Source organism: Theropithecus gelada, chromosome 9 (assembly GCF_003255815.1).
Source record: "Theropithecus gelada isolate Dixy chromosome 9, Tgel_1.0, whole genome shotgun sequence".
Classification (NCBI taxonomy): domain Eukaryota; kingdom Metazoa; phylum Chordata; class Mammalia; order Primates; family Cercopithecidae; genus Theropithecus; species Theropithecus gelada.
Window position 1 is genome coordinate 126623925 of NC_037677.1, and position 12145 is coordinate 126636069.

Here is a 12145-nt window from a genome sequence, read left to right on the forward strand (position 1 = left end):
ATGGACAAAATAGGGCCAGGCACAGTGGCTCACGCCTGTAATCCACCTACCTCAGCCTCCCAAAGTGCTGGGGTTATAGGCATGAGCCACCACACCCGGCCTCAGCTATTATGTCTTTCAATATTTTTTCTGTCCCTTTTCTCTCCTCTTCTTCTAGAACTCCCATTACACATCTAGTAAGCTTCCTGATCGTCGTCCCACAGTTCCCTGATGCTATGTCTACTTTTAAAAATCTCTTTTCTGTGTTTGGTTTACGATAGTTTCCACTGTTGTGCTTTGAAGTTCATGAATCTTTTTTTCTGCAGTGTCTGACTGTCCACTAATTATATCCAGTGCATTTTTAATCCCAGACGTTATAGCATTTGGTTTGGAGCTCGTCACATTTTATTTTTATTTTTTTTAAAATATCTTCCATGTTTTGTTTACTATTTTGAACATATACGGTTATATTAACTCTTTTAATGTTCTTCTCTGCTAAATCTAACATCTGTGTCAGTTCTTTGCCAGTTTTTGTTTTGTTTTTGACCACGCCCGGTGAGGTCAGGAGTTCGAGACCAGCCTGGCCAACATGGTGAAACCCCATGCTGACTAAAAATACAAAAAATTAGCAGGGTGTGGTGGAGTGCACCTGTAATCCCAGCGAGTTGGGAGGAGAAGAATCGCTCGAACCCGAGAGGCAGAAGTTGCAGTGAGTCAAGATCGCGCCACTGTACTCCAGCCTGGGCAATACAGTGAGACTCTGTCTGGGGGGAAAAAAATCTATCTATCTATTTATCTAGGCTGAAAATGTCCCAAATCTGGTAAAAACTATAAACCCAGAGATCCAAGAATCTCAATAAAACCTAAGCATAAAATAATGAAAAAAAACTACATGAGAGCATGTGATGAGCCAACTGCTCAAAGACACTAGTCAAGGGCAACCTTAAAGGCAGCCAGAGACGACAGACACGTTCAACACTGAGGAGCAGAGAGAGGGTGGCTGCAGATCTCTCACTGGAAGCAACTGTGGCAAGACAGTGGAGCAACATTTTTATATTACCGAAAGAAAAAATCTATCAATTTAGAATTCCATACACAGTGGAAATATCTTTCAAAATAAGGATAAAATTAAGACTTTTTTGGCCGGGCGCAGTGGCTTATGCCTGTAATCCCAGCACTTCGGAAGGCCGAGGCGGGTGGATCATGAGGTCAGGAGATTGAGTCCATCCTGGCCAACATGGTGAAATCCCATCTCTATAAAAATATAAAAATTAGCTGGGTATGGTGGTGGGCACCTGTAGTCCCAGCTACTTGGAAGGCTGAGGCAGGAGAATCTCTTGAACCCAGGAGGCAGAGGTTGCAGTGAGCTGAGATCACACCACTGCACTCCAGCTTGGTGACAGAGCAAGACTCCATCTCAAAAAAAAAAAGCAGACTTTTTTAGAATATAGAAGTTAAAAAAATTATCACCAGCAAACCTATCCTATAAGAAATGTTAAAAAAAATTCCTTCAGGCAGAAAACAAAATTGAGGCCAGGCATGGTGGCTCATACCTGTAATCCCAAGACTTCGGGAGGCTGAAGCCAGGCAGATTGCTGGAGCCCAGGAGTTTGAGACCAGCCTGGGTGACACAGTGAAAATGTCTCTACAAGAATACACAAAAATTAGCCGGGATGGGGTGACATGTGCCTGTAGTCCCAGCTTATGTTTATTGAAGCTACCTTTATGGCTCAAAATATAATTAGTCTTGGGAAATTTGTATTCTGTTGTTTCTGAATGAAGAGTTCTATAAATGTCAAGTAAGACAGGTTGACAGTATTTTATTTTATCTTATTTTATCTTTGAGACAGTCTCACTATGCCATCCAAGCTGAAGTGCAGTAGTGCCATCTCGGCTCACTGCCTCTAGTGAGCTAGAGCAACCTCTGCCTCTAGTGGTTCTCCCACCTCAGCCTCTTGAGTAGCTGGGATCACAGGCGCCTGCCACCACACCCAGCTAATTTTTTGTATTTTTAGCAGAGATGGGGTTTCATCATGTTGGCCAGGCTGGTCTCAAACTCCTGACCTCAAGTGACCTGCCCACCTCGGCCTCCCAAAGTGCTGGGATTAAAAGTGTGAGCCGGCTGGGCGCGGTGGCTCACGCCTGTAATCCCAGCACTTTGGGAGGCCGAGGCGGGCGGATCACGAGGTCAAGAGATCGAGACCATCCTGGCGAACACGGTGAAACCCCGTCTCTACTAAAAATACAAAAAAATTAGCCGGGCGTGGTGGTGGGCACCTGTAGTCCCAGCTTCTACGGAGGCTGAGGCAGGAGAAGGGTGTGAACCCAGCAGGTGGCGGAGCTTGCAGTGAGCGGAGATCGCGCCACTGCACTCCAGCCTGGGGACAGAGCGAGACTCTGTCTCAAAAATAAAAAACAAAGCGTGAGCCACTGCACTGGCCAGTAGTTTAAATTTTCTATATCCTTAATGGTTTTCTTCATGTATCTATCAATTTTTGTGAGAAGTTATTGAAACTTAGTAATATAATTGTGGATTTGTCTATTTTTCCTTGCAGTTCTATCAGCTTTTGCTTCATGTATTTTGAAGCTCTGTTATTAGATGCACTAACATTGATGAATTTTATGTTCTCTTGATGAATTGACTTTTTTAATCACTATGAAATCATCCTTTATATCCATGGTAATATTCTTTATTCTAAAATTGACTTTGTTTTTTATTAATATAGCAACTCCACCTTTCTTTTGGTCAGTGTTAGCATTATATATTTTTTTGCATCCTTTTATTTCTTGATCTATTGTATCTTTATATTTTAAGTGAGTTTCTTATAGGTAGACTATAATTGAGTCTTGATTTTTCTTTTTTTTTTTTTGAGATAGAGTTTCGCTCTTGTTGCCCACCCAGGCTGGGGTGCAATGGCACGATCTTGGCTCACCGCAACCTATGCCTCCTAGGTTCAAGCGATTCTCCTGCTTCAGTCTCCCAAGTAGCTGAGCTTACAGGCATGCGCCACTATGCCCAACTAATTTTGTATTTTCAGTAGAGACAGGGTTTCTCCATGTTGGTCAGACTGGTCTCAAACTCCTGACCTCTGGTGATCTGCCTGCCTCGGCCTCCAAAAGTGCTGGGATTACAGGCACTGGGCCACAGCGCCCAGCCAAGTCTTGATATTTTTTATTCAATCTAATAATCTCTGCAATTTCCTTTGGGTATTTAGTTTTATCTCTACTAAAAATATAAAAATTAGCTGGCACACACCTGTAGTCCCAGCTACTTGGGAGGCTGAGGCAGGAGAATCACTTGAACCCAGGAGGCGGAGGTTGCAGTGAACCCAGATGGCACTGCTGTACTCCAGCCTGGATGACAGACGGAAACTCTGTCTCAGTCAATCAATCAATCAATCAATCAATACTTGTACATGAGGCCAGGCGCCATGGCTCATGCCTGTAATCCCAGAACTCTGGGAGGCCAAGGCAGGTGGCTCACTCAAGCCCGGGAGTTTGAGACCAGCCTGGGCAACATGGCAAGATCTCAACAAAAGTTTTAAAAAAATTAGCTGGACGTGGTGATGCACGCCTGTAGTCCCAGCTACTCAGGAGGCTGAGGCAGGAGGATCACTTGAACCCAGGAGATGGAGGCTGCAGTGAGCCATCATTGCTCCACTGCACTGCAACCTGGGCAACAGAGCAAGATTCTGTCTCAAAAAGAAAAAAGAAAAAAAAAAAAAAAAAAAGCTAGAAACAAGGATCTTGAATCAACTCATATGACACCAGAAAAGAAAAATATCAACTTGATTTTCCAGTCCAGGCATCTAAAATGTTGCTCTACCCAAGAAACCTGGTCTCAGTGAGTTCTTTAGGGAGGAGAGTCTCAGCAGAGGTGAAAGACTGAGTGGACTTGAATCTTTAGGCATTCTAGGCAGACAACTTTCAGTCTGAAACACATGAGTATGGCCAGCGTGTGGTAAGCAGGGGGACTTACTGTGTAAAAAGTCGAGCACTGGAGCTGCAGAGTCAGCCTCGTCATGAGCTGCAGGATAAACGTAAGCAACGCTCATCTTTTCTTCATCTCATCTCCAGCGCCTAGGACAGGGCTTGAGACACAGCAGGTGCTCTAAACATGTCTGCCCAATGGAAACGATAAACACTACTGGCATTGAACTATGTATGACACATGTGACCACGCTAGCTAACTGGACTGCAAGGAAACTCACAGTGATCAGACACTCACAGTACAGGAGCGGTGCTTCACCCTGGCTCTGCCGGAGAATCACCTGCAAAGTCACTACCGAGATGGGTCCTGGCTGCTGTGTTTTCCAAAACTTTGCTGGTGGTTATGTGCAGAGTATAGAGCCTCTAGGCTGTGAACAGAAGAAACTAGTTACCGTTCCTCAGTAACCAAATTCTGGAGACGCCTGTGAGAGAGAAATACACAGAGAGGCAGAGAGAGGACAGAAAACTTGGTAGAAGAACTTGGATACTTTATTGAACTCAATCTGGATTATTAAATCAAAGACTAGGATACAATACAATATAAACAAAACTTTATCAAATTAAGAGGCAATATACACCATGCCAATAAGATACCCAACTCATTATTCTTAGGTAACAGTCAAGAAGTATTGCAACCTGAAGCCTGGCACTCAATTTCAGCAATTCCAACCTGATCTATCACTCAGGGTGTCTTCCATTAAACCTTCCCTGTTCGCTCTGATCAATAATGACCTCTGGCTCCCCTTCCCTGACAGCCCACAGCATCACACTTTTCATCATTTTATGATGGCCAATTTAGGACTTCATTGGGAAGCTTTGTGGGTATATTTTATTTTTACTTTTTTATTTGAGATGGAGTCTCACTCTCTCGTCCAGGCTGGAATGCAGTGGTGTGGATCTCTACTCACTGCAACCTCTGCCTCCTGGGTTCAAGCAATTCTTCTGTCTCAGCCTCCTGAGTAGCTGGGATCACAGAGGCATGCCACCAAGCCCAGCTAATGTTTGTATTTTTAGTAGAGACAGGATTTCACCATGTTGGCCAGGCTGGTCTGGAACTCCTGACCTCAAGTGATCAGCCTGCTTTGGCCTCCCAAAGTGCTGGGATTACAGGCACGGGCCACTGCGCCCGGCCTGCTATTTTAGTTCCACAAATGCTACATGGGAAGCTGTGTAGCCCTGTGGTTAAGAGGGCAGGCCCTGCAGCCAAATGGCTTGGATTTAAGACCTTGTTCCACCATTTACTAGCTGTGTATCCTTAGGCCAGTTAATTACCCTCTCTGTGTCTCAGTTTCCTCATTTGTATCAAGGGAATAACTTAGCAGTGTTGTGCTATAAATTCAGATAATCCAAGCTGGACATGGTGGCTCACACCTGTAATCCCAGCACTTTGGGAGGCAGAGGCAGGCTGATCACCTGAGGTCAGGAGTTCGAGACCAGCCTGGCCAACACGGCGAAACCTCATCTCTACTAAAAATACAAAAGTTAGCTGAGCATGGTGGCAGGCACCTGCAATTCTAGCTACTCGGTAGGCTGAGGCAGAAGAATCGCTTGAACCGGGGAGATGGAGGTTGCAGTGAGCCAAGACTGTGCCACTGCACTCCGGCCTGGGTAACAGAGTGAGACTTCGTCTCAAAAAAAAAAAAAAAACCAAAATGAAAACAAAACAAAAACAAAAAAACCTCCCCCTCCAAGGCCGCCTGGCCGAAACCAAACCGAGGGGTGGTTTCACAGGCTTGCGCGGGTCCGGCTCGGACATGTGCTACCTCAGGATGTAGTGGAACAAGCAGGCCAGGGTGGGCAGCCTAGGCCTGCGAGTGCCCGCATCCCCCAGCTCCCCCCGCAGCCGGGTCCGGTATGGTCCGCTCCGGTTGCCGGCTGCGGATTTGGTTCCGGACAGAACGCTACGAGTTCTCCGCTGCTTGTTGTCGCTGGGTTACTGCGGCGACCGCCAGAGCAGCCTTGGCGCTATGGAGGAGCCAGGGGCTACCCCTCAGCTGTACTTGGGGCTGGTCATGGGGGAGCTACACAGGGTTGTGGAAGCACTGCCTATAGATTCTAATCCTTATGGTTTTCCATGGGAATTGGTGATATGTGCCGCTGTTGTTGGATTTTTTGCTGTTCTCCTTTTTTTGCGGAGAAGTTTTATATCGGTTAGGAGTCGGCTTTATGTGGGAAGAGAGAAAAAGCTTGCTATAATGCTTTCTGGACTAACTGAAGTAAAATGTAAACTACTTGAAAAATTTAGCCTTGTTCAAAAAGAGTATGAAGACTATGAAGTAGCATCATCTTTAGAGGATGCCAGCTTTGAGCATGCGACAATGGAAGAACAAAGTTTGGAGGCAACCTGCGAAAATCTGAACAGGTCCAATTCTGAACTTGAGCATGAAATACTCTGTCTAGAGAAAGAGTTAACAGAAGAGAAATCTAAACATTCTCAAAAAAATGAATTGATGGCAGATTTTTCAAAACGGATACAGTCTCTAGAAGATGAGTCAAAATCCCTCAAATCACAAGTAGCTGAAGCCAAAATAATTCTTCAAGATATTTCAAATGACTGAAGAATGACTGAAGATAGCAATAAAAGATGCTTTGAATGAAAATTCTCAACTTCAGGAAAGCCAGAAACAGCTTTTGCAAGAAGTTGAAGTATGGAAAGAACAAGTGAGTAAACTTAATAAACAGAAAATAACATTTGAAGACTCCAAAGTACATGCAGAACAAGTTCTAAATGATACAGCAAATCACATCAAGACTCTGACTGAACGCTTGCTAAAGATGAAAGATTGGACTGCTAGGCTTGGAGAAGACATAACGGATGATGGTAACTTAGAAGTGAACAGTGAATCGGAAGATGGTGCTTACTTAGATGATCCTCCAAAAGGAGCTTTGAAGAAACTGATTCATGCTGCTAAGTTAAATGCTTCTTTAAAAACCTTACAGGGAGAACGAAACCAAATTTATATCCAGTTATCTGAAGTTGATAAAACAAAGGAAGAGCTTACAGAGCATATTAAAAATCTTCAGACTGAACAAGCATCTTTGCAGTCAGAAAACACACATTTTGAAAGTGAGAATCAGAAGCTTCAACAGAAACTTAAAGTAATGACTGAATTATATCAAGAAAATGAAATGAAACTCTACAGGAAATTAACAGTAGAGGAAAATAACCGGTTAGAGAAAGAAGAGAAACTTTCTAAGGCAGACAAAAAGATCAGCCATGCCACTAAAGAGCTGGAGACCTATGGACAGCGAGCCAAAGATCTTGAAGAAGAATTGGAAAGAACTATTCATTGTTATCAACAGCACATTATTTCCCATGAGAAAAAAGCACATCATAATTGGTTGGCAGCTTGGACTGCTGAAAGAAACCTCAATGATTTAAGGAAAGAAAATGCTAACAGACAAAAATTAACTAAAACAGAGTTTAAATTTGAACTTTTAGAAAAAGATCCTCATGTACTTGATGGTCCAAATACAGCATTTGGCAGACAGCATTCCCCATATGGTCCCTCATCATTGGGTCAGCCTTTATCTGAAAAGAGAGCTTTTCTCTCTCCTCCAACTGTGTTGGAAGGTCCACTCAGACTCTCACCTTTGCCTCCAGGGGAAGAAGGGAGAAGCTCAGGAGGCCCAGGGAATCCTCTGGACCATCAGATTACCAATGAAAGACGAGAATCAAGCTGTGAGAAGTTAACCCATCCTCACACGGCTCCTTCTGACACTGGGTCCCTGCCATCTCCGTGGGAACAGGACTGTAGGATGTTTCCTCCACCAGGACGATCATATCCTGATTCAGCTCTTCCTCCCCAGAGGCAAGACAGATTTTATTCTAACTCTGGTAGACCATCTGGACCAGCAGAACTCAGAAGTTTTAATGTGCCTTCTTTGGATAAAATGGATGGGTCAATGCCTTCAGAAATGGAATCCAGTAGAAATGATACCAAAGATGATCTTGGTAATTTAAATATGCCTGATTCATCTCTCCCTGCTGAAAATGAAGCAACTGGCCCTGGCTTTGTTCCTCCACCTCTTGCTCCAATCAGAGGTCCATTGTTTCCAGTGGATACAAGGGGCCCGTTCATGAGAAGAGGACCTCCTTTGCCCCGACCTCCTCCAGGAACCAGGTTTGGAGCTTCTCGGGATTATTTTCCACGAAGGATTTCCCAGGTCCGCCACATGTTCCACTTGCAATGAGAAATGTCTATCCACCGAGGGGTTTTCCTCCTTACCGTCCCCTCAAGACCTGGATTTTTCCCCGCACCCCCACATTCTGAAGGTATAAATGAGTTCCCTTCTGGGCTGATATCGCCTTCAAATGAGCCTGCTACTGAACATCCAAAACCGCAGCAAGACACCTGACAATATTTTTGCTCTCTGCAAAAGTAATTCTGATTGATCTCATTTTCAGTTTAAGTAACTGCTGTTACTTAAGTGATTACACTTTTGCTCAAATTGAAACAATGGAATTATAATTCTTAGGATAGTATTTTGTAAGTAAGGATGATTTCAATATGAATCTTATGAGTAAATTATTTCCACTGTATTGTATTCTAGATGGTATAACCATTTTAATTTGATTAACTAATCCACTATTATAGAAACGATAGTGGGAGTTTTACGTATGTAATCTTGCAGGTGGGGAGGCTTTAAATTCTGAACGCTGTGTCTTTAAGCCAAGAACTGTATTTACTGTAGGTGTAGACAAATGTGAAAGTAACTTTATGCTTAATTAAATAAATTTTAGTTGATTAAAAAATTCAGATAATCTACATGATAACCATTCTATCACTAGCAGTATTTGCCATGTCTCCACTAAATGTCTCAAAGTCGCCGAAAACACAGCACGGCCTAACAGGAGCTCTTCATTGCCTCTCACAGCTCCACACCACTCTTCTCTCAAGGAACAGCAGCACTGCCCTCCCAGGGCTCAAGTCAACCCTGGCATCACCCTGGACTCTGCCCTTCACATTACCCTGCCATAGCCACTCCATCAGTGAGACTGTCTGCTCTCCCTCTAAATATACAGTCACGTCTGTCTAGTATCACCACCCCACTGCCCTCTCTTGTGCAAGCCTCTGCCACTTCTCCTCTGACATACTACTGTAGCCACAAGCCTTGCCTCCCTGCCTGCACACTGACCGCACCTTTCATTTTCCAGGGCAGTGGAGTAAGGTCTAAACACATCAGCATAGTCATGTCACTTTCCTGTTTGTTTCCCTACCGTCTGGCAGCATGGTAGTGGTGATCCACTCTTGGCTATGCAGAGGAGGGTAACACCCAGGGGATGGTGGGATGGGAAGGAATCTAGGTCCCTGCATATCCCCTGATCTGGGTGCCACCAGCCCTACGCCTATATTTAGTGACCCTGGGTTCCACCTTACTGGACTGCTCACCTTCATGCTGTTCTGTGCAGGAGAATCAAACTTCCATCTTGTTAGGGCCAGGATACTTTGAAGGCTCTTGGTTACAAAAGCACCCTAACCTGCTATATTACTGTACTATACTATTACTATACTACATTACTATACCATATTATTACTACATTACTGGGGTAACCTGCACCCTAGTAATGTAACAATTTGTACCTGGAGGAGGGGTGCGGCTGTGACAGAAACCTAAGTGGCACTGGCTTCACGGCCAGGCAGTGGGTGGTGAGGAAAGAGGTGGTGCAGGGTAGAAAGCTAGTCATTCCCGCTACGCAGTAAATACATCTTAAAAAATGCTGCCTGCATTAACTGGGAAGACAGATCCTGCACTTACCAAGCCTGTGTAGCTCTAGAAGGAAAAAAAAAAAAAAAAAGGCAAATATGCGGTATGTTGGCTGCTCACTGCTGCCCTTAGCAAGGAACTTTGAAATAAATGAGGCTGAGTAAGAACTGGCCAATTTGCAAGCAGAGGTGGAAGATAAAATACAGTAACGCCAAGCAGCTCTGTCTTCCAGCTCCAATTCTGCAGTACTTCTTTCAGTTCCCTAAGACTCTAAGCTTCTTCCTCCAACACTGTGTTTTGTCAGCTCCCATCCTACATACCCCTGGTCATCCTTCACGTCTCACACATACCTGACGTACCCACTCACCCTGGGATCTTGTGCAAGCCTCCCCATTACCATCTCATCTTACCCTTTTCTCATCGGTTAATGGACTCAGCCCAAGAAGCACTAACACGCTCAATGCGGGTAATTTTCTGCGCGTGTTCGCTCCCCACGTACTCGTCCCCGAACACCCAGCCCTGGGCTTGGCACGTGGCAAGCGCTCAGTGAACAAGACTCATGAACAGTCAAGTGTAGACGGCAGGAGAAAACCTGACACGGATACCAAGCACCCGAGGTCCTGCTATGAGTCCCGGCCCATGTTTTAGGGAGCCTGGGTCTGGAGCCCCAGTGAGCGTGTGGTCAAGGTGCCCAGGTTCCGCGAGTCTGCGCAGGCGCGAAACCGGGAGGGCGGTGTCACAACCCCGCCCGGAACAGGCCACGCCCGTAACGGGCCACGCCCTCCCAGGGAGGTGCGCGCGCCTGCGAGTGGCTTGGGCCAGGCCTCCTCATAGGCAGGGCCGCGCCCGCCAACACGAGGTGCGGTGGGAACCCGCCCAGGGGCCATCCGCCCTCCCGTCCCTAACGCCCAGGCCCCGGGGGCTCACCACGTCCCCCTGAACCTGCAGATCCTCCGCCCTCCGCCGCCGCCAGCGGTAGAGCGCTAGGCTGTCCATGCAGCCACAGCGTCAAACCCTACGGGCCTCTCAGGCCTGGCCGAGGCCCGCGCTCCACGCCCCCTTCCGCACACGGCCCTGGAAAGCCAATGAGGAGACTGAGGGGCGGGGCGCCGCGGAAAGCGCGAGAGCGCCAGGCGAGGCTCGCAGGCAGGAGCAGTAGAGACCGGAGTCTTCTGGGAATATTGGGATGATGTGGGCGTTGTCCGTCTGCCCCAAGTCATTACTTCGCAGAGAGGTCGGCTTGTGGCTTCTCTCTTCACAGGAGCAGCCGTGGGGCTCCAAAGAAAGCATTCTTTCAGGATCCCGCCAAACTTTTGACAACAGCCAGTGGATCGGCTGGAGGAGCGCCCGCCTCCTCTGTCTTATGATTGGTTATTAGGCCTCGTGGGGCGCGGTCTCCCTGTGGCTGGTTGGCTAATAGATGGCGCAGCGGGCCAATTAGCTTGAGTGAAACAGCGGGTGTTTCTGGGAGTTGTGGTCCGCAGGGCTGCCTCGCTTCCGGGTGGGAGCCACTGGTGCCGCGGTGGGAAGGTGCAGAGCATTCAGGCCAGCCCCGCGCGGCACACGACTGTTGTGTCTGGTGGCTGCTGGTTGGGAGGCCCCGGAAGCACTTCTCCTCCCCTAGGCTGGAGGGTACTAGGAGGTCGCAGGTGCTGAGCTGCCAGGGCCTTTGGGCTGTGCTGAAGGGAAAAGCGCAGCCACTGTCGGGAGCGTGTGCTGCGGAGGTGGTTGCCGCCGTGATGTTCGCTCCGCCTGGCCCCTGCCGGGGATGCAGCCAACCAACCCTCAACAGCCGGCGGCGTTTCAGTCTCTGGCCCGGCGCGGTGCTGAGCACCACTGAGCCCTCATCGTAGGGCACCGAGTTCCGGACTCCTGCAGCCGCTTGTCCAGGCCCCTCCTGCCTTAGCACGGAGCTCCCTTGATTGCTCCAAACAGCCCAGACCCGCGCCTTTTTTGGATGATTTAAAACGGGGTCAATCCGTTGCCAGCGATTGGCTGGCAGTGGGCACATGACCTTGTACGGGCCAGGGAGAAGGAAGCGAGGTCTGTTGAGGCAGAGTTTTGGGAAAGATTTTTCTTCTAGATAAAAAGGGAGGTGGATGGGTGGGGGCTGTTTTCTTCCTGTTGTCGTTGCCCAGTGTAAGTTTCCTGGAGCTGCGGCAGCCTTTTTGTCACCGTGAGGGCAGCTAGGGGGAACCCTAGGAAAGCAGGAAAGCCCCTAGAGCCAGAACAGCCTGAGCCTCTCAACCAACCCACAACTGACTACCGGTCACTTCGTCGTGTGTCTGTGATGTGAGTCCATCATTCTGCAGTTGAAGGTATCTTTTGCACAAAGCCCTGTTCTTAGCCATTATAGTGAAACGCATGAATCGCTCTTCGGGCTATTTGCTGCATGATCCTCAGCAAATTAAATAGTTAATCTCACTCAGTTTACTCATTTATAAAGGATAGGATAATAAAGCATAGA

The 12145-nt window shown here is 47.1% G+C and overlaps 1 protein-coding gene and 1 pseudogene across 2 annotated transcripts in view; one reads left to right on the forward strand and one right to left on the reverse strand.

Moving 5' to 3' along the window:
- Positions 1-10720, reverse strand: part of C9H10orf143 (chromosome 9 C10orf143 homolog) — a 48796-nt gene extending 38076 nt beyond the window's left edge. The window contains exon 1 of the mRNA XM_025397032.1: positions 10606-10720. Coding sequence (XP_025252817.1) covers positions 10606-10674 — 69 coding nt within the window. The 5' untranslated portion in view covers positions 10675-10720. The remainder of the gene's footprint in view (positions 1-10605) is intronic.
- On the forward strand, positions 5906-8243 carry LOC112631621 (annotated as a pseudogene). Its single transcript, XR_003121161.1, has one exon. The product of XR_003121161.1 is annotated as an endoplasmic reticulum export factor CTAGE5 pseudogene (transcript).
- Positions 10721-12145: the final 1425 nt, after the last annotated feature.